At 36.8% G+C, this 21,900-nt stretch overlaps 2 protein-coding genes across 2 annotated transcripts in view; one reads left to right on the plus strand and one right to left on the minus strand.

The window, feature by feature from the left end:
* Nucleotides 1–10,112, minus strand: part of LOC134750776 (protein polybromo-1) — a 43,237-nt gene extending 33,125 nt beyond the window's left edge. The window contains exons 1-12 of the mRNA XM_063686018.1: nucleotides 9,774–10,112; nucleotides 9,472–9,621; nucleotides 8,548–8,719; nucleotides 7,956–8,086; nucleotides 7,119–7,373; nucleotides 5,676–5,843; nucleotides 5,319–5,424; nucleotides 4,512–4,743; nucleotides 3,518–3,633; nucleotides 2,514–2,755; nucleotides 1,215–1,491; nucleotides 841–1,105 (exon numbers count right to left, since the gene is read on the minus strand). Of these exons, the coding sequence (XP_063542088.1) occupies nucleotides 841–1,105; nucleotides 1,215–1,491; nucleotides 2,514–2,755; nucleotides 3,518–3,633; nucleotides 4,512–4,743; nucleotides 5,319–5,424; nucleotides 5,676–5,843; nucleotides 7,119–7,373; nucleotides 7,956–8,086; nucleotides 8,548–8,719; nucleotides 9,472–9,621; nucleotides 9,774–9,896 (2,237 nt within the window). The 5' untranslated portion in view covers nucleotides 9,897–10,112. The remainder of the gene's footprint in view (nucleotides 1–840; nucleotides 1,106–1,214; nucleotides 1,492–2,513; nucleotides 2,756–3,517; nucleotides 3,634–4,511; nucleotides 4,744–5,318; nucleotides 5,425–5,675; nucleotides 5,844–7,118; nucleotides 7,374–7,955; nucleotides 8,087–8,547; nucleotides 8,720–9,471; nucleotides 9,622–9,773) is intronic.
* Nucleotides 10,113–11,084: 972 nt separating this feature from the next.
* On the plus strand, nucleotides 11,085–14,968 carry LOC134750731 (uncharacterized). Its single transcript, XM_063685970.1, has 4 exons — nucleotides 11,085–11,339; nucleotides 11,412–11,756; nucleotides 13,396–14,256; nucleotides 14,348–14,968. The coding sequence occupies exons 1-4, from the start codon at nucleotides 11,157–11,159 to the stop codon at nucleotides 14,606–14,608; spliced, it is 1,650 nt and encodes a 549-aa protein (XP_063542040.1). The 5' UTR covers nucleotides 11,085–11,156; the 3' UTR covers nucleotides 14,609–14,968.
* The last annotated feature ends 6,932 nt before the right edge of the window (nucleotides 14,969–21,900 follow it).

The following is a 21,900-nucleotide window of genomic DNA, read 5'->3' on the forward strand; positions in this document are numbered from 1 at the left end:
GCCACGAATCAGAGCTGCCGTGTTGAAATTTAAAAATGCTATGGAATTTAACAAACTGCGGAAGAAGAACGGTTTCAGATGTTTAAACGGCGGTTTAAAAATTATTTTGGTATGTTTAGATTAAAGTCCTGAGGCAATAAAAACCAAATACCAACCCACGCTGCCTATCCACAAAGACCTCAGTGATTTCGGAGCGAAACGACTCAAGTCCCGTAACCCGCCAGCTCTTAGTATGGTGCATGTTGACAACGAGTGGGATATACATGATTCATGGATGGCTGAGTGGAATGCCCAACAATCCAATGGTGAACAACTTTTTACATTCAACCCAAATAGACGCCCACCTGGCTTCGACAAACCGCGCCGAGTATGGAGTCAACTAAACCGCATTCGAACAGGCGTTGGAAACTGTGCTTACCACTGGCATAAATGGGGCTGGTGTGACTCCCCTCAGTGCACGTGTGGTGACCCCGAGCAGACGGTCAAACACATTGTTCTGGAATGCCCTCTCACCAAATTCAAGGGACGGATTGAAGACCTCGCGAACCTCAGTGAAAGGGCCATCGAGTATTTGAAGAGTGCAAACCTCAATCTTTAGATTAGTATTTAATTTAAATCCAGTAACTGTAATGCCATACGATAAATAAATAAATAAATCCTGTGCAGACCGGGTGCGTGTGCGTTGTAATATACAGATCCTTATGAAAGACGGCACACCGTATGCGTGACGTGTGCGTAGCTCAAACATTTTAGCGCCCGCACACATGCACGTCTACGCACACACAGCCGGTGTGCTCTGGCCTTTAGATCCTTGATTTAGACGTGACAAAGTCAACTAACCTTAGCATTTGTTTGGTCTGCAAGCAAACCCGCTGCAATATCAATGCGTCCTTATAAATCTGCGAGTCCGGTTCATTATATTTGCAAGCATTGTCTAACATGAGCATGAAGTCCGAAGCCAGTTCGTTGACGGAGTTGTAAATGTTATTCTTGAGCTTGTGTGCGATTTTCTCCATGTCTATGGGGTTCTTGATGAGCTCGTAGTAGTCGGGGTATTCGGATTTGCTTGGGAGCTTCATGAAAATTAGGGCGAGTTGGCGTTTGGCTGTGGAAATGATAACACGTAAAATACGATAGCGACGCTTTTTTCTCATAATTAGAGTTAAGTTCGTTAAAGTTTCTTATTTATAAATATAAGTTTAACAAAAACTTACCTTTTGGGATCCTATAGTCCCGGATAGCATCATACAGAGTCCTCAACTTTTGCTCTAACGGTGACAACTGTCTTGACTTAGGAGTCTTAGGAACCTTATTCACAGGCGGCTTCTTCTCATAATTAGAGTTAAGTTCTTTAAGTTTCTCATTCATAACGCGCTCTAGACGGCTGGCGTCGTCATAGATCATGGAGCCCTCCTCGTTGAACTGGCGGCAGTTGGAGAACATCAGTCGGAAGTCGGATATCATCTCTTCTATGCTGTTGTAGCGGTCGTTCTGTGGAAAAAGATTGTTTATGTGATGTTGATGTAACTGATACATTAGATGTTGATACAAAACAATTTAAATGACTAAATGAATTTTGTATCAAGCAGAAAAGTCTGCCTTAGTATAGGCAAAGATAGATCCGACACGAAAGATAGACTCCGTAATGGATGGATATAGTCTAAGGAAAAAACGTGCCTCGAAAATCAAGAAAATTTGATTCTCGTTCAGAGGGCGCTACTAGTTTTGGCCTACAGTCGTATAGATGGCGTTGACGGTTTCGTTTGTTATTTAATAATTTTAACGCATATCAGTGAAAGAACATGGGTCAAAATCATAAAAATAATTAATGCAAATAAAAAAAAAAATTATCTATATTTAAAAAATACATTCTATCGTATTTTTATAAATCTTCATTTTTAGTTTTAAAGTGTGTCGACAGATGGCAGTGAATTTACTGGCGTTATAAAATTTACTATGACAGTACCGCTCTAGTATAAGTTCCTCTATGGTATAGGATAGCCCATCATTACTGGTGAATCTTTAATATGACTTGGAACTTTAATTTATATGACTAGTAATTATGTTTAAAATTATAACTTGATTACTTTATAATTGATATCATTTTGTGACCAATAACAACTCATTCCTTTTTTTAGTGCGACTATAATGTTTGAGAGATAATAACTGATTGATTTTTTAAGGCTATGCTTGGCTGGATACATATTTCTCATTATATCCAACAGCAATTTTGCCATAAAACATAATACTCAAAGCTAAAAAAACGAACAAAATATCACACCGATGTCTATGTCGTGGCCTGATTTTGATAATTTCATGAAATGCCGTTTTAAAATTGATCACTTTATATGGTCAGGTTAGTTTGACTTTTTCATGATGTGGCCAACCGATCATTTCATGAAATGATTGCCACGTCATGAAATGATCAATTCTAAGATCTGGTCACGACATCAACATTTAGTCACAGTCACAGTTGTAGCACATTTTCTATCCGATTAGACTATTGACTATACCTTAATATTAGCTTCAATAGTGATCATATCGATGGGCCGATCGATAACATTATAATACTCTGGATACAACTTCTTGCTCGGCTTCTCCATGAACAGCAGCATCGGCTGCCTTCCATCAGGGCATGTGAAGTCGATCAGGTGTTTGGCGATGAAGTGGAGCTTCTTCTTGAGGGGGACGTTGGATTTGGGGAGGGAGGGGGTGGACGCGGGTGTGGTGGGGACCGGGTTGACGCGGGGACGACCTGTGGAGTTAAGAGAAATAAGAGAATGCTAGGGTTAATTCGATCCTTTTTGTGAAATTCTTATTATTCAGTTTGACATATCTATAATAATTCAATGTTTTTAAGAATAATAATAACTGCATCAATAAATTGCTCTGATATTTAGATTAAGGTAATATTTAAAACTTGACAATTTAAAAGTGCTTGTTGCTAGGCCTATTTGAATAAGGAATATTTTGACTTTGATTAAACACTTGAGACTAATGATATTTGGCTAGGAGTTTTTGGAAAATGTAACTCCTTTTTCACCTCCTAAGGGGTTGACTGTCAAACTATCTTAAGTCCTATAGCAGTAGCCTAATTATGTTATTATAAAATAGAAGAGAAAGTAATACTGAATTCTGAAATGAACATTGGTCTGGGCTTACCGATGGCTGTATGTATACTTGGATGAGGCCTATGGCTAATATAATGGGTTATTATTAGCGATTACCTATAAAATTAAGGACGGAAACATCCGATACAACATACAACATTCAAGTGTCGATTGAGAAACTTTACTGGACAACCCATTATATTCAATAAATGATTTTTTGACATAAGTGTACAGTTTATTATTACATACCTATTCGACATTGTCTTTCTTTATTATTGATATTATTTGTCGATATCCTTTTCAGGTGAAATTTTTTCATATAATTAATGAAATGAAAAAAGATTCTTATAATTTTAATGTAATGTAATATGTTGTGAAATAAATAAATCTAAATCGATAATGATTACCTCTCGGTCTGGGCGTGGTGACCTGAGCTTGGTTCTTTACAGAGGACAAGCTCTCGTCATCACTCGAAGAACTCTGCACGATGTCCAGTAGCTCTTGGACCCTCTGCTGCATTATCCTACAAAGAAATATATGTCAGCCAGTATGCAATCATCGCTAAAAGTCCACGCTATGAGGGTGGTCAAAAATCCTCAAAACCCCCTCACGTAATTAATGGACGCCCCCTATTATACCTAGCTTTTAAGAAATTATTTATTTATTTATTTATTTATACTTTTTTCAAATATTTTATAAGAAAACTTCTGAGAATCTGATTTACGCGGAAGTTTTCTAGTAGAAAGAAGTTTACTTTGAGAATAAAAATTTAGTTTATTATTTCATTTTGACTTATTAAGTATACCTAACCTAGCACAGATACTAATCTTTCAGCCATAGTCCCTTAAAAATTGTTTTTCACTTCTCATGCTCGACTTTAAGTCGTGCGTAGACGACATAAAGTTGCTTATTATGTTCTAGAGCATAAAGTAAAATCATCTATTACGACCCTTATTGACTTAGCAATAAAGTCCAAAATCTGCCATACAAGCTGCCAGCCCTGCCGGCGCGCCTCCGACACAACCGAGTATAAATTTCTTTAGTCTTGAATAAATACGGTAAATTAACCTATATTGGATATTTTTGTATATTTTACAATACTTTGTATAACTCAGGTATAAATATCCATTTTTGTCCTCGACTGATCGCTTTATGCCCTTGTTGTACAATCTATTATGTTACACTATGCTCCTATTCTATTTGTTTCCAGCTTGGAGAGACAGTTCTGATATTAAACTATACATACCCCCGAAAAAGTTCAAGAGTAAGGCCTCTCCTGTAGGCCCCTTATTCTTGACTATTTCGTGCGAGAACTCAGTAATCTACTGCTATTTTAATTTCTTCTATATTTGAAAGATACATAGTCTACATGTTGACTTTATTTAAACTATAGGTGAATACCTCTGTAATTTCGCGGCATCTTTATACAACCGAGACGTGGGCTGGTTATATTGCTTCGCGTTCTCAAACATGATGTTCATATCGCCCGCCACCTCTGACAGAGTCCCGTAGGCCCCTTTCCTGATCTTATTCTTGATTTGGTTGAGGGACACAGGGTTCTTGATTTCTTTGTAGTAGTCGGGGTAGGCGCGGCGAGATGGAAGCTTCCAGAAGGATTCGGTCATTGGTGTGCCTGTGGGATATAAGGGGCCTTAATCTTTGTCCAGTGACAGGTTTGCCCAAAGGCCCAGTAGGCTCGAGCCTAGGGCGGCCAGACGGCCAAGACTTTATATTTGCCATGACACTCAAAGGTCATTTATTACATGAAGCATGTAAGACTACCTCCTAAGGCCCAGTCATACAAATGAAAAATCCTAAATTTGCCACTGAAATTTGAACCTATAGTGTAGAAAATAGAGTTGATTTTGCGTTGTTGGAAAATAGAACGAAACAAGCGACTCTGTTCCCATTGAATAGGATTTAAATTTCATCGAACTGAAGAGGTACTATAGGTAGGTAGGAGGATAGTATACAATTTGTGTGAGACGCAGGCTCGCGGGTCACTCACGTATTTAGGATCCTGTCGAGGATCCGCGAGACTCCATGTGCGAAATTCGACCTTACATTTTATACGCAATCGCGTATGTGATATAGTAACAAACTAATTGGTAACTTTTCTGCCGACGCGATGCAATTGGGACTCCAGGGATTAAATTAAATCATATTGAGGAAATCATGTCTATGAAAGTTAAAAAAAAATGATATTACCATTAGGTCCCGTCAGACTCTTGATGGTTTCAAGGAGTTTCCACTGCGGTGAATCTTCATTTTCACCTTTTTCATCATCACTTTCGACAGCGCTGTCTTCCGAGTGCTAGAAAAATACAAACATGTATATTATTAATTATTAGTTTATTATTCTGTTACTTCAATACAGGTCAATTTGTTCATTATCTTTGTATCTGTACATTGCGTACAATAATATGTAATAATATGCTTATTACGACTGTTTGTGTTCAAATTTTTTTTTTTTTAAACTTCAGTATCAGAACCTGCTGAGTTCTCTTGCTGAAAATCCACTCAGAGATCTTCATAGGACCTCTTTCAAAGCAGTGAGGAACACACCTTGACAACTTCAGTATCAGAGCCCGGCGGGTCCATAATGGCCAGAGCACTGCTGGACGGGACGGGACCAATGCGGGAAGTTCTTTTGCTGCGGATTCGTTCTGAGGTCTTTGCGGGACCGCTGCGGCTGTGGTGCTGTTCCAATTCTTGTTTGCGAACTTGAATTATCTATTGGACAAAATTACATGTTTTAATGTCCTGTCATTCCATATACTTTTTCCCTTTGGAAAACAAAACTACTGCACCAACAACAACACATCAACAACAGCACAAGCAACAACACGTAGACCGCGGGGCCCTCGCGCCCTGCGCACAAAGCAAAAAACTAGTTGTATTGTATATTACTGCACAATAAATAATAAATAAATAAATTCATTTATTAAGGACCAACTTGGATCAATTTGTGTTAGTGACAGTTTTATCTTAAGGCTAATGTTAGTATATACATAATTATTTACTGACTAGCTAACTATATAAAATTCTAGTTTCTAAAATAAATAAGTAAGCAGATTTTCTCAAAAACCAGTTTAAAGAAAATCTGCCCACCTACCCATTCCTGCGCACATGAATCATGCAGCAGTTATTTATATATAGGCTATCAACCCTGTCCGCACATACAGGCAAAGTATACTACACTTAAATCTGCAAATGGGGTTTTTTTGATTGATCTAGAAACAAGAAGGTTATGTAAGCCTTCTTTTATTGGGACTAAGTAAAGTTCGACTATAAGTCGTGCGTAGACGACATAAAGATGCTTATTATGTTTTAGACTTCTAGAGCATAAAGTAAAATCATCTGTTACGACCCTTATTGAACAAGTGAACAAAACAAGTGAGTCTAAACCGTAAAATGATTTAATGTTAGTATGTCTCACAACAGTTTAAATTCGACCCTTATTGACTTAGCAATAAAGTCCTGCATCTGCCATACAAACAAACTGCCAGCCCTGCCGGCGCGGCCCCGACATAACCGAGTACAATTTTCTTTAGTCTTGAATAAATACGGTAAAATAACCTATAATATTGTATATTTTTGTATATTTTACTCACGTATAGTGAAAAATAGTGTATAACTCAGGCATAAATGTCCATTTTTATCCTTGACTAAATTGCCTTGGATAAAAATGGATCACTTTATGCTCTTGTTGTACAATCTACTATACTCTCTTAGTTGGAAAGCACCATAGTTAAAGTTCTCATGAAGTAAAGGGGCTACATTCTCATTACCATCATAATTTATAGAACATAATTGCAGTTAATTTGAAAACACATTTTACAATGTCTAATAAAATACCATTAGGAAAGGAGTATAATTCTGTCAGAATAGGTTAGATGTTTCAAGCGGTAAGGATAACAAAGCCCCTTAAAGCACGCGGTTGTTTTATGCGATGCGCTTTAGATTCAATCAGAATAAAAAAAAAAAAATTGGGTTTGAAATACTAACCTTTTTCAAAGCTTTAGCATCCTTATAAATACTGCTCCCCGGCTCATTAAAATGACACGCATTCCTGACCATCAGCAGCAAATCCTTCTCCATCTCATTCAGGTTGGTATACTCTCCGGCCTGTATCTTCTGCGCGATGGTCTTTAGGTCTATAGGGCTGTCTATGACGCGGTAGTACTCGGGGTAGCGCCGCTTGGATGGTAGGAATTGGAAGGCAGTGTAGAGGGAGCGGCCTTCGGAGTTTGCTGTCATGACCTGTGACATAATATGATTGATGGCATATTTAAGCCAAAAAATACGGCATACTGACGTAATTTTAGGCGCGCGACATGTTTCGGTAACCGTATTTTTTGGCTCAAGCTAGTATGACTCATGATAGTTTAAGCTCGATTATAGATATGACGAAAAAAATTCGTTCACACTGTTAAACTTGAATAAATCCTGTATTCAATTCAATTCATTCTTTATTTACAACCAGGTAGATACAGTTTACACAAATACACATGCATACAATTCAATACAGTATTGGTCTTAGTTCCAGGCATAAGAGTTAAATTCCTTACTTTTGAGAAACTTTCCATGTCTTTCTTTAATGAGTAGAATTTTATGAGAGTATTTTCTCTATTGGCGACTATTTCTCTTAGAAAAAGCATCCATAAAATCAGCCATAAACAATTATTAATTTATTCATTTATTTTATTTACACTGGATCTACATTTTCTACGTGCGATTAAGTGCGAGAATAAACAAACTCGGTTTTTCGCCAAGCCATATGCTTGCCTTTTAATTAACTGTACAAAACAACCACAATCTTAAAGATGATTAAAGTTCACTTACAGCACTAAATAGCTCTTCAAATATGTTGTCTTCCTCATTATTGGTGGATGTTTCAGAGAGATCCTCGGCTACATCAGACCGCCGGGACAGAGAACCAGTGCGGGACACTCTCGGTGGTTTCACCTCTTCACCTAAAAGCCATTGGTTATTTTAATTTATTAAACAAAGGCAAGTTTGGTTAAGGCCTGTTTTGCCAATCAAATCATTTCATATTTCAGTCTGAGAACAAACACTAGCCCACTTCTTTTTAGGGTTCTGTACCCAAAGGGTAAAAACGAAAAACGGGACCCTATTACTAAGACTCCACTGTCTGTCTGTCTGTCTGTCACCAGGCTGTATCTCATGAACCGTGATAGCTAGACAGTTGAAATTTTCACAAAATACTTATTGCCGCTATAGCAACAAATACTAAAAAGTATGGGACTCTCGGTGGGGGAGTCCGACTCGCACTTGTCTGTTTTTTCAATTAACTTAAGCTCTCTATTTAGCAAACCCAAGTAATTTGTCTTCTTCTTCTAATTGATGTATTTTACTTTTATGAACAAAATGGCGAAAAAACAATACTCTTTTAACTCCTAACTATATATCATACCATTTTCCAAAGCATGTTTGGTCTGTGTATACAGCTTCCACAGCTCAATAGCATCCTTGTACTCCACAGTGTCGGGCTTGTAAAAAGCCTTAGCATTGTTCACAAGCAACTCAATGTCTGCCGACAGCTCATCCAGGTCTTCGTAATTATCCATTTTGAGCTTTTGCTGCACCTGGAATAATAATAAATCTTAGTAAACTAGACACGAGGCGCTGGTAGCCTAGCGGTAAGAGCGCGCGAACTTTTCGGAACTTATGTGTGGTATATCATTTGATATGTACCAGTTGCTTTTCGGTGAAGAAAAACATCCTAAAGGCCTAGTTTCCCCTCTGGGTTGGAAGGTCAGATGGCAGTCGCTTTCGTAGTCGCCAAGCGTTTAGTTTAGTTTAGTCGTCAAGCGGACCCTAGACTCCCATGAGCCGTGGCAAAATGCCGGGATAACGCGAGGAAGAAGAAGAGTAAACTAGACACCAGATAAGGTCAAGAGAGTATATGTCAGGTCTAGAAGCTCTTTCTTCGCTTCTCACTCTTGCGTTTGTCTCCAGTTACAGAAGATTGGTAGAGCAGCAGGAGCTCTTTCTTTCTGACTGTGTCCGAATGACGTACGAAAGACATACAAATACGAGAGTTCTTGACCTATGCTGGTCTTCCCAAACAAAAATTTTATATGCTGATCTTCCCCACATTGAACTAAACTTTTTTTCAAAGATTTTATGGAATAACTAAAACTAGGTTATGTAAAGTTGGCTCTATTTTTGTCACAGATAATTGATTACTTAGAAAAGTGCTATGAACTTTCGTTCCATCAGTCAGCAAGGCCCCGAGCGGTAAATCTTTAAAAGTTGTCCTCTAAATCTAGTGTTATCTGTACTTACATAAATATATATCAAATAGGACAGATCTGACAATAATGACAAAACTTACCCTTAACAAGTCAATAGGCTGCGACACTACTTCATAATACTGCGGCTCTTGACGTCTTTTGGGTGCTCGGATAAAGGAATCACAAAGTAATGTACCATCATCCTTCTTGAAACCTCTGATGGTGTCATATAGTTGTTGGCACATCTCACTCTGGAATGTTCAATAAAGTTAAATTAACATATTTAAAAATACCGTATTCATTCAGTACGATAACAATTTAGCAGTACTCTCTTACTATTTGAGTGGTTTATATTATGAGGTGTGCCGCGCGACAAAATGTATTTTATTCAGCATTAACTTACTGGATCCAGCTTTTTCTTTTTACGCGAAGGCGGAGGCCCAGGAGTATGTTCTACTCCATCATCACTATCGTCTCCGTCAGCTCCACGGCTGGCCCCCGACGAAGCCCGACGTCTTTTACTCATTTTCAATCTATACCAAGCTAATCCAAAATCCACTGCACCGAATCGTATAACAACTGATCTTAAGCAACCGCGACTTGTCAAAGTTACATTGTTTTAAGTTATAACATGTTACGAATTTATGCGTAAAAAATTTAAGTATTTCGTTGAATTACACGAAATACTCTGGAATATAAATTATACATTTAGAAAATTCACAACAAGCGTCGTCCGGCCATTGAAATTCGTTCCAGTTCACGCATAACTTTGATGATGACGATGTCCGTCGTGATTTCTTTAAGAGCGATATGTGACAATTGTAACAAATCATCAAAATGGAACGTTACGTGTAGGTTGCCAAACATAAAAAATGATAAGGGCTCTCCACACTCGCGCGCGAATCGGGGCGCGAAGCCGCGAACGCGAGTGTGGAGTATAGTTCGCTAATCAACGAAATCAACTCCACACTCGCGTTCGCGGCTTCGCGCCGCGTAGTCTGGAGCGGGCTTTAGGGTATGCGCGCACGAGCAACTTAGTCGCGACTAAATAAGTTGCTCGTGATGCGCGCACGTGCGGCACGAGAGCGACTTTTGTGTCCGCAACTATTTTGTCTCTCACATCAAGCCTATGGGTAGGTATGAAAGTGCGCACACTTACATACGAATTTAAACATATTTACATATGAATTAAAAAAAGTTTTTCTAACCTTAAGGGCCCTCCACACTCGTGCGCTAAGCCGCGAACGCGAGTGTGGAGTCTAGTTCGCTAATCAACGAAATCGATTCCACACTCGCGTTCACGGCTTCGCGCCGCGTAGTCTGGAGCGCGCTTTAAGCCGCAAACACATTACCGCACCGCACCTAGGTCATTATGCGATGCACCCATAAGTAAGAGTGAGAAAGAGATATTGCTTTATCGCTCCTACTTATGGGTACATCGCACAATGACCTTGGTGCGGTGCGATGGTGTGTTATGGTTTAAATACAAAAGATTAAGTAGATTTTAGAGGAAAAATTTAGAAATTTTCATGTGGCAACCTTCAGCTTCAACTACCTTCGTGCCTTCAAGTCATAGAGTAACTTATATATAACTGAGACTTCAAGTCCCGCCAAAAAGTTCGGACTATAGAATCATCGAGAATCGGATAACTAAAAACTGCCTTCAAATTTTAAATTGTTATGTTTTCTACCCACAATAGTTGTTACTTGTTGTATTTCATTAGAGTAATACGATTTATACGTGGATCACTATCACTCCTTTCTTCAAGTTTCTTTATTCGATAAAATGAACAAATATTCGAAGAACTTTATTTTGATCGGGGACTTGAACCACCATTGTCTGCTGTGCAAGGAGTCGTTCCTAGCAGTAGACGATATTTTGGAGAAGCACTTGAGATGGGAGAAACACCGGAAAAGTATCAAAGACCTGAGCCCTATGCCGAAGTTTAAGAGAGATCGCATTTTTAAGGTATGATTTTTTTTCTAATGAGTTCAACTTAAGTAGTAAAAAATAAACTTTAATTTCTCATTTTATCAACAGATCGATGATAAGTACTTCTGTGAGCATTGTAACCAGATTTTTTGTACAATTTCGGAAATACCAAAGCACATACAGGATGAAAATCATCAAAAGCGTAAAGCCGAACCCGAAATAGAGCTTCGACCCTCACTGTGTAAAAGAGAATCTGGCTTCACATATATAGGGAAGGATAAAAATATGATTAAGATTCCTAATAAAGAGTGGTATGGGATAATTGATTTAAAATGCATATTCTGTGATGTTGATGTGGATCATTTTATGACACATACTTCATTGTCGGACCACATGATAACTATGATTCAAAGTAAGATTATTCTGAATGAGGAAGGCTTATTTTATAGGGAGGTAAGTTTTTACTTGTTTTGGTGGGTAGGTATTACTAATTTTATATAGTTAGGGGTTTAAATTTGTTGCTACTCGTCTTACTTATTATATTCTTGGCCATTACAAAGATTTTTAGGGTTCCGTACCGGGACCCTATTACTAAGACTGAAATTTTCACAGATGATGTATTTTTGTTGCGACTATAACAACAAATACTAAAAAGTACGGAACCCTCGGTGGGCGAGTCCGACTCGCACTTGTCCGGTTTTTAGTTATGCTTTTTTTTCCATAATAAAGTCCCGTAACATATACAGCTGGGCGAGAATGGAGGAGAGTGCTGATTTACCATCATCATCATCATATCAGCCAGAGGACGTCCACTGCTGTTAGACTCACGCTTGACTGCACATTTCTAATAGGTTTTTCTGTCATATATCCTTCTAAGACCCCGCATACAAATTTTTGTACATATTCCACAATATATTTTGAACTTTTGTTGAGTAACTTACTTACTTACTTACTTCGCTGGCTCAGCGACCCGAAGTGGATCTTGGCCTCCGATACTAGGTTTCGCCATTCGTTTCTATCCTGTGCGATCCGACGCCATTCAGCCGCCTGGATGTCACATAGGTCATTCTGGACCTCATCGATCCACCGGTACCTAGGCCTTCCGACCGGACGTCTCCCAGTTGGTCGCCCCAGATAAGCTCTCTTGGCCGTACGATCCTCTCCACGTGGCCGAGCCAGCGAAGCCGAGTAGCCTTGCTCTCGCCGATGATGTTGGGCTCGCCCACCAGTTCTTCCACCTCCAGGTTCTTCCTCACTCTCCAAGAGCCATCCTCCGGTCTTGTAGCGCCTAAGATCCTTCTGAAGATCTTCCTCTCTGCCACCAAGAGCTTGTTTTCCTCCTTCAAGGTCAACGTCCACGCTTCGCATCCATATACCAAGATCGGTCTTATCACGGTCTTGTAAACTCTAATCTTGGTTCTCCTGCTGATGAGCTTGGACGTTAATATTTTGTGAAGGGCTGCTGAACATCTTAGGGCATTCTGGATACGGATGTCGATTTCGTCTTCTCTAAACACTACACTACACTAAACTAAGGGTTCCAAATTAAAAAACAAAATAAATGCTTCTGGGTCTCAGAGGCTATATAGGTAAAGAACTATTTTGTGTATTTTTTTTTAATTTTTGACCAAGTAGTTTCGGAGATAAATGGGGTGAATGGTAATTTTTTGCCTATTTTCTTGAATAACTCTAAACTGTTTATCCTACAATTATAAAAAAAAAAAAATTTAAGATTCTTACAATGATTCTCTTTCATTTGATATGCAACACGATATAGTTTGAAAATCTTTATTTTTTAATTTTCTTATTTACCCCCCAAAAGTGGCCCCCATGTTTAAAATTAATTTGTTTACGTTACATGTTCGTCTTTGGGTCACAAATTTACATATGTATACCAAATTTCAACTTAATTGGTCCAGTAGTTTCGGAGAAAATAGGCTGTGACAGACGGACAGACAGACAGACAGACGCACGAGTGATCCGATAAGGGTTCCGTTTTTTTCTTTTTGATGTACGGAACCCTAAAAATATTTCTTATTTTATATCTAAATAATACAGTAATAATTATACCTATGCTTACATGTTTTTTTAGTTTAAAGACAAGTATGGTTACTGCTTCCTGTGTAAGGCAACATTTCAAATACAGGATAAGAGTGACCACTGGAAAGATGAAGTTCACATAGAAAACGCAAAGGTACATAATGCGAACAATGCCAAAACGTATCAGGAAAAGAAACTGGATGTGGCCGTTAAACTTATCAATACTCAGAAAGACTATTTTGATATTGATCTGGAAAACAGAGTGGCCACATGCAAGATTTGTACTGCCTATGTGAATATAAACTACAAATTCATGATAGAGCATAAGAAAATTCATAACATAACAGATAAAGATAAGATTGAACAAGCTCCAGTGGACATGGAAAAGGTCTTTAAGTCTCTCAGAATTAAGAGATCTAAAAATGAAATCTATGATCATGGTAAGTTAAGGGCTGAACTGGCCAAATTTGGGAGGGAGAATTTTATCAAACTGGTATTTCCAGGAGATAAAGGTTACTGTTTGCTTTGTGGCACATATATGTCTGCTCATATGAAGAAATTTACCGAACATTTGAATGGATATATTCATATGGCACAATTAGATTTAAAGAACGGCAAACCTCATGTCAGGCCGGAGTATAAGACAAAAAATATGAAGGACTTTATAGAGATTATTGGTTTTTCTAAAGATATTCATTCCTTGTGGATCAACAAACAGTTTGCCGCTGATGTGACTTCTTTAGCACTTGTTTCTGAGATCCATGATCCTCAATGTGAGAAATTCAGATGTTATGCATGTGACAATACTTATAAACAAAAAGAATATAAAGAACATTGTCTCTCAGAAAAGCACAGAAATAACTTTCGGAATGCTGAAGTTATAACTACAATTGAGGATGAATTTATTAGAGAGGTAATAATTATTGATGGAACATGTTTATCTCGACTGTATTTTTAAACTGTGATGCAAATTATTTTAAAAAATCATCAAATTTTGATTGCAGGTACGTCCTAATCTGTACCACTGTGCAGTTTGCAACCTAATGTTTGCATTTTGGGACACATTGGATAAACACATCCATAGCGGGAAACATAACACGATCAAAGATGTCATGAAAGATGAATTCTCTGCAGGTGAAAAGCTGGAAATAATATCTTTCGACCAAGAGGAATTGTTAGCAAAATTGGTCAGCTTAGGTTTTAAAAGAGCTATCCAGCAGCCCACACCGAAAAAAGAAAATGAAGACGTTAGGGTACTTGCATAGGTCATATGTAAAAAATGCATGTTTAGCGGCTTCAGTAGGTATATTTTTTTTAAATATTAATATTTAGCTTTATCCCACGTTTGTGGTCCCCAAGGATATAAGCCTCCTCCATCTGTCTCCACCTCTCTTTGTCAGTGGCAACATCCATCCATTTTTTTATATGCTAGGTAGTAGGTGCTAGTGCACATAATTGTTTACTGAAAATGTTTCTTTTATTCTAGTGTTTTTGATTTTGTATTATTGTTTTTTGTTAAAATTTAGTTTGCTTTTTGTTTTCCTTCATTCTAAATTTTAGGCTGTTTCTTAACTGTTACTATGAATAGTTATGATTAAAAACGGAAAAGAAGTAAAAGTATTGTTTATTTATAAAAAAAAACTAAAACATATCTACTCAGATTTCCATTCTTGAGTATTAATTATATTAGTTATTTTACAAATGTTTTGCTAAAAATTACAAGTTTTTCTTATCAAAATAGATATCAAACCACTGTGGAAAATGAGATAGTAATAAAATTAAATCATGTTCACTAGCCTTATGAAGTTTATGCAATTGTATTAGAGTTGGTTGAATATAATTGTCCTTCAAAGGTTCCGGTAGTTCATTCAATTCAAAGTCAAGTAATATAACTAAGGAACTAAGATGAAATGGATACAAAGCACATGTATCAAACGAACAATTCAATTTTACATATTTAGCAAACTCCGGGATGAACTTTTGCAGTTCAGGGTCAAAGTTGGTAATTATAAATAAAAAGTTTAGGATCCCACTGCACATTTGAAAGCACTGAGTAGATTTTAAACATTTTCTCAGAAGTTCTGTTGAATCTTCGTTAGTCTTCAAAACATCTTGCATATCCTGATTTCTTGTTTCAAATAAACTATTGCAAATATTAAGAATCAGCATCTCTATTTGGGGTTTCATTTTAATAGAAATATCATTGGTTAACATACTTGAACCACTAGAATTATGATCCCACAATTTTTTCAAGACATTGGAATATCTCTCGCTCTCTACATTCCAGTGGATAATATCTTTCGCTAATGTTTCCATGTATACGCCATTTTGATTCAAGTTTATCAAAGCTTGAATAACTTCAGGATTTATTGTTGAATGAAAACTGGAGTTCACATCCAAATGTGTAAGCTTTCTTACAAGGAATGCATCCAACTTTTTATCCACAGATTCCTGCGTATCATTTGCACGTTCGCTGACGTTACTTTTATAAAATTCCGTTAAAAGCTCAGTAAAATGATCGTCCACTTGGGAGTGTCCCTCTGGTTCTGCTTTGCAGATTTTTCGAATATTTTCTAATATGGACAGTCTCACATTGTTATTCGAGGTAGAATTTTGATTAGATATCTTGAGAATCTTGATAAAACTCTTGGAGAGCGCGTCCGTAACATTTTTGTCGATGAGCGGATTGTGGTACAGGAATTCTGGACAAGGTTCATTGTTGGTGTCGATTATTTTTTTAATTAATTGTTTGTTCATGATTAAAAGAACAAGTACAGGGTATAATCGAAATATTATCACTAATAATAATTCATATCATAGGAATGATAAAATTTATTAGGTATGTTATTTACTAACTAAACATCGGTGGTAATCTGGTAATGACACTATCACTAATGACATTGACAGTATTGACACATCAGTACTTGCATAGACCTAGCATTACATAGACCAGCTATACGCGTGCGCCCGTAAGGGATAGACATAGATGACGTCATAAACGTGGGGATACCATATTGGTAGAAATTACCCCAATATTTGATATCACGTTGGGGCGATTACCCTGGAGGCAAAGTTAGCTTGTTTGACGGTATTAAAAAATTGTTAAATAAAATGTCAATGGGCCGTTCTTTTTAGGCGTATGAACAATGGAATACCTCTTATAATTCGCGCAGGTGGTACAAAACTAAACATGTTTGGTAAATAAAACGTAAAATAAAATGTATTATGGGTTTTAATTTAAAGAAATCACAAATCGCAATCACACCAATTAATGTACACCACATTTAATCTTCACAACATTTGTTTATTTATTTTTTGGAATTAGAAGTACGAAAAAACTTCGAGGTCAAAATTACCCATAAAATTATGATATTTTCATCTGGTATCCCTAACATGATTGTTATGCAGCTAAATTAAGAAGAAGTTTAAAAATGGCTGAACTCAGATTCCTACCTACCTACGTAATTTGGGCGGATAATTTTACAAATAATGTTTTGTTAATTTGCGTAAATAATTGTGATATTTTTATTGAAATCGTTTGATTCTACATTGCTTTGAGTGTAACGTAATTTTACGATGTTATTCTCTCATATTGCGTTAAGAGGAAGGTGTAAAATACCGTACTTACGTGTGAAAGGTTATGATCTCATATTTTTGCTCAGAGCGGCTATTACAGCCGATTACAGAACAATTCACCAGTATTTTATCAAAGTTCAAGCATTAAAAACGCTAACCATCACTATATTTCATAAGAGAAAGCACAATTTCATACAAAACAACGATAATTAAACAAGCAACGAACAAACATGACATGTCACGTACTTATTTGTTTGCCACAACCTCGGTTGTGGCAGCGGTGGAAAAGTGAAACTATGACAAGGACAAACAATAACAGCGCTTTCTCTGCTACTCCTACTGAAAGATACATAAGACTATCCCGTTCGGTCATTTTCCCCCACCCCTCATGACCGATCCAGTTATACTAGATTCATGAGTACTTGACATTTCGAAAGCCCTAAAATTTTAAAATGTTACTAGTTTGTCAAAGGACTGTTAGGACTGTCTCATTTCAAATATAGACAGAGAGAAATATACGATCTTTGTCTTACACTAGTACTAGCGCCCAAAAGAAAAGGATGAGTATAGTTTTCTTGTTCTTATTTACTGACAATTTGGTTTGGCCAACTATATTATATCAGCATTTTTTAACGAACAGCTTGTAAGATATTGCCAGTGGTAAAAAATAAAGAGTTTAGCTATTTGCTACTAGATGGCGTTAGTGAAACCTTTTTTTAGCGTCATCTAGTGTCGAGTAGCAAAACTAAAGTAGTTTGACTAAGTAGCGCTAGATGTCGTATTTGCTCCAATATCTTAATTTGTGGCAAAGATAGATATAACTCCGTAATAGATGGATACAGTCTAAGGAAAAAACGTGCCTCGAAAATCAAGAAAATTTGATTCTCGTTCAGAAGGCGCTACTAGCTTTGGCCAACTGTCGTATAGATGGCGTTGACGGTTTCGTTTGTTATTTAACAATTTTAACGCATATCAGTGAAAGAACATGGGTCAAAATCATAAAAATAATTAATGCAAATAAAAAAAATCATTTATCTCTATTTAAATACATTTTATCGTATTTTTATAAATCTTCATTTTTAGTTTTAAAGTGTGTCGATAGATGGCAGTGCACTTACTGGGGTTACAAAATTTACTATGACAGTACCGCTCTAGTATAAGTTACTCTATGTTTGTGGCAAAAAGTTGGGACAACGACTAGGAAAGTGTTGGTGATGATGATGATGAGTTTCATCTGATATCGAATGTATTTAAATAAATATTATATTACGATATATGTACCTACGTCTATGCATTATTTAAGTAGGTATATAGCTTTTATAACATATTTGCTTAAAATATATGTAATCATAATTCTCTGCTTTGCCCGAAAGTTAACTGGTAGAGAATGCCTCATAGCATTAAGTGCGCCTTTTGTAATCTTTTTTGTGCAATAAAGATTAAATAAATAAATAAACAATGATCTAACTTAGTCTTAATTTGAAAATGAAAATATATCGTTAATCGTAGCAGAAACGAACTAGGCCATGATGTTGAGAAATTATATTTGATGGATGTATGTAGTTTTCTTTTTAATTTTAGTTTAATTCTTCTTTTTTAATTTAATCCTTTTGCTAGACATTCAGCTCTATGACTGTATCTCTCCTCAGTATTGGCCCGGTCACATATATTAGGCAGGGGTAGCAACGGGGTTATTTTTTTTTGACATTAAGCAGTAAGCCAGTAATATTATGTAGGTGCTCTCCAAATATCAAATTAAAATTGTCTCAGACTCAACGCCATTAGTTTGTATTAACATGCACTATCCCAATTTAAATAAAAGAATTGAGGCAAAACCCACTGCCCTTTAGAATCATCTTGATTCGCTCGTCTTCTTTCGTAACCAAAGTGCGTTTATTATAAATCATTGAAGGCCTCAATAACCATTAACCATAAGAGCTAATTCCGTGAATTAAAATCAGAGAATAAGAGTGGGAGTGTAATTGGAAACTGATAAATACTTAGATGAGTAAGGTAACTGCATGCTGCACTGCCCACTCAACTTGCCTAATATTGTCCCATTCACCACCACCAACCACCACTTACGACATCAAGGCGTTGGTAACTAAGTAGATTGTGTTGTTACCTATACTTAAAAAAATCCCTACATAACCGCTGCGATTCTATCACAAGTTCTAATGAGAGTTTTGATGATATTTTGGAAAGTACTTCTTTTGTTTTCACCAAACGTAGAGGACACATGACTTTTGATTGAAAATAACCGTACTTAATTCGGGTTACCCCTTTAAAAACTAGTCTTTTGGGTTAAAAATGTTTTATAATAAATATCATTAATGGTGGCGGTATCTAATGTATTTGAATGAATTGAATATATTATGTAAATCCAATTATGACGTGTAATATGAAATATTATTATAAATATATGAGTATGAGTATGAGAGTAATGTGTATAATATTAAGGTGCAGTAAGGAAAAGTGGCACTGAAACAGACAAGTGCTTTTAAGGTAAACGCTTTAAACCTTATGTTCCTACTTAGTTTCCATTCCACAAAAATAGAATAAGTATTATAAACGCATCTTACAAAAAGCGCACCAGAACCAAGCAAATAGATACAAAGAACATTTCAGAACGAGGGTGTTTCAGAGGACATTCTAGAGGCTTCTACTTTTACACCTAGTTATTTCTCCATGCAAGCGTACCTAATCCCTTGTTTCCTCCCTGGATAATGAGGCAGATAGGTACCTATAGCAATTATTTTATCGTAATAATCTAAATTAACTACCTACTTACATTCACGCATATCTTCTTATGATAGGTAAATTCAAAGGTACCTACTAAAGTAGGTGTAGATAAGTACCTTACCTTTAAATCAATAGATCCTGGTGAAAACAGTCAACAGTTTCGGAAAATGTATATGTAATCTAATTACGCATACATTTATTAAACTACGAGAAAGGTTTATTTATGGGAACAAATTAGCCCAGCAAATAGCATCGTGACGCGCAGATTAAGTACCTACTCCCGGCGACACGACCCGCCGTCACCCATGAACCGACATTACCCATCCAATTCTACGCTTTCACAAAACTTCACCAAATGTGTGCTCTTCACGAGCTCGCAATAAAACTGTAATAATTCAGAATTATTAAAGTAATCGGTGAAAGGAAAAACGTGTACCAAAAAGCTCGTCAACAATGCTAGATAGCTTAATTAGCATTAGTTTACACCGTTATCCATTGAAAAAACGGGGCGTCTTTACGATATTTCATAAGGCTTGAATGTGTTTCGAAAGTCTGTATTTGGGGGGCCTTAATAAATTACAATCGGGACCTCACATCGCGGCCTAAGTACGTGGGTTCGCCGCACGAGGCCCCGCCCGCCGCCGCCCGCCTCGCTCGCTCCTATACTCGTAATCTATGTTTGTTTAAGTTTTTGCCGTAATTTAATTAAGTTTTGTAATTAGAGAGCTGCCGTTTGTAGCTCTGCTGGTTTATTGCTGAAATTTAGGGCGCTTGTGATAGGGTGTTTGAAGTTATAATTCTACGCATACGAGCTTCAGGGAAATGTTCCAGGGAACTTTATCTTTAAGTTAACCTAAATCTTATATTCGCGAATAAAGTAGGTTTATTAGGCTTCAATAATTCCATTTATAAAATTAAGTTTAAACGTAATTATGTTTTAAATCACATGGTAATTACTTATTCAAGATGATTTTCAATGGCATGTACCTAATAAGAAAATTGTAATTTTACCGATTGCGAAGAAAGAATTTTACAATAGGAAGTTAAACCCTGACCAGTAATATATGATCATTGTCAAGAGGGCGCTGTTATTCTCATGTATAGGGTGACAGTTCAGTTTAGTATGAAAAAAATAGTTCCAGTGAAATTCCGCAACATGGCGCGTGATCATATATTACTGGCCAGGCTATACCAACATTCTCCTTTCTCCATAAGGCTCTCTATCAATGAAGATATAATAAGATAGAGCGGTACTGTCATAGTAAATTTTGTAACCACTGTAAATTCACTGCCATCTATCGACATACTTTAAAACTAAAAATGAAGATTTATAATGCTCTCTATACACTTCGACAACTTATTTGACAGTCTAATGATTGATGCCGCTATGGTCGGGTCGGGATTAGACAGGCATAGGCAAAAGAATAGAGTCGTGATAGATCAGGCAAAAACGTGCGAACCGAGTTTGTGCAAAATTGTCGGATTGTGCAAAATTGTGATATATATATATACTTCACCTTAATCTTAAATAGTTTCACAGGCATGAAAATGGAGGAACTATTATAGTTGTACGTTTGTATTTCATGCGAATCTTTTATATCTAATCCTCTAGCCTCTGCCCGCGTAGATGTATCGTTAAACTCTGGTTCTTCATTTTAAAACGTAAAACGTTGTATGACGATTTCGCTAATGTTGCGCTAAATTGATTCTCGCACAAAAGGCGCTACCACCAATACCAACCTTTGGCCTATTCTCGGGTATAGATGGCGTTGACCGTTTCATTTGTTATTTAACATTTTTAGCACATATCAGTGAAAGAACATGGGTCAAAATCAAAATCATATAGTTGGTCAAGCAAATCTTGTCAGTAAATACGAACAAAAAAAAATAAACTCATTTTTTTTTTGGTGTTCTAGTACTAGTGTAAGACAAAGATAGAATGATTATCTCTGTCTATGTTTGAAATGAGACAGTCCTTTGACAAACTATTTTTTGATATTTTTATTTTTGGTTTTAATCGTGTGTCGATAGATGGCAGTAAATTTACTGTGACTGTGACTACAAAATTTACTATGACAGTTAAATACCCCTCTATCCTATATATTATTCACTTTGAATAACATTAAAAAAAATATTCTCGAGACGACTTCGCCATTTTGAAGTTTAATCGGAAAATCGTCGTTGAACTCTCCCTTGGTTGTCTCGTGCTAAATTGTATGGGATGAATTCCGGGATTAAT

This window comes from Cydia strobilella, chromosome 20, assembly GCF_947568885.1.
Source record: "Cydia strobilella chromosome 20, ilCydStro3.1, whole genome shotgun sequence".
Lineage (NCBI taxonomy): Eukaryota > Metazoa > Arthropoda > Insecta > Lepidoptera > Tortricidae > Cydia > Cydia strobilella.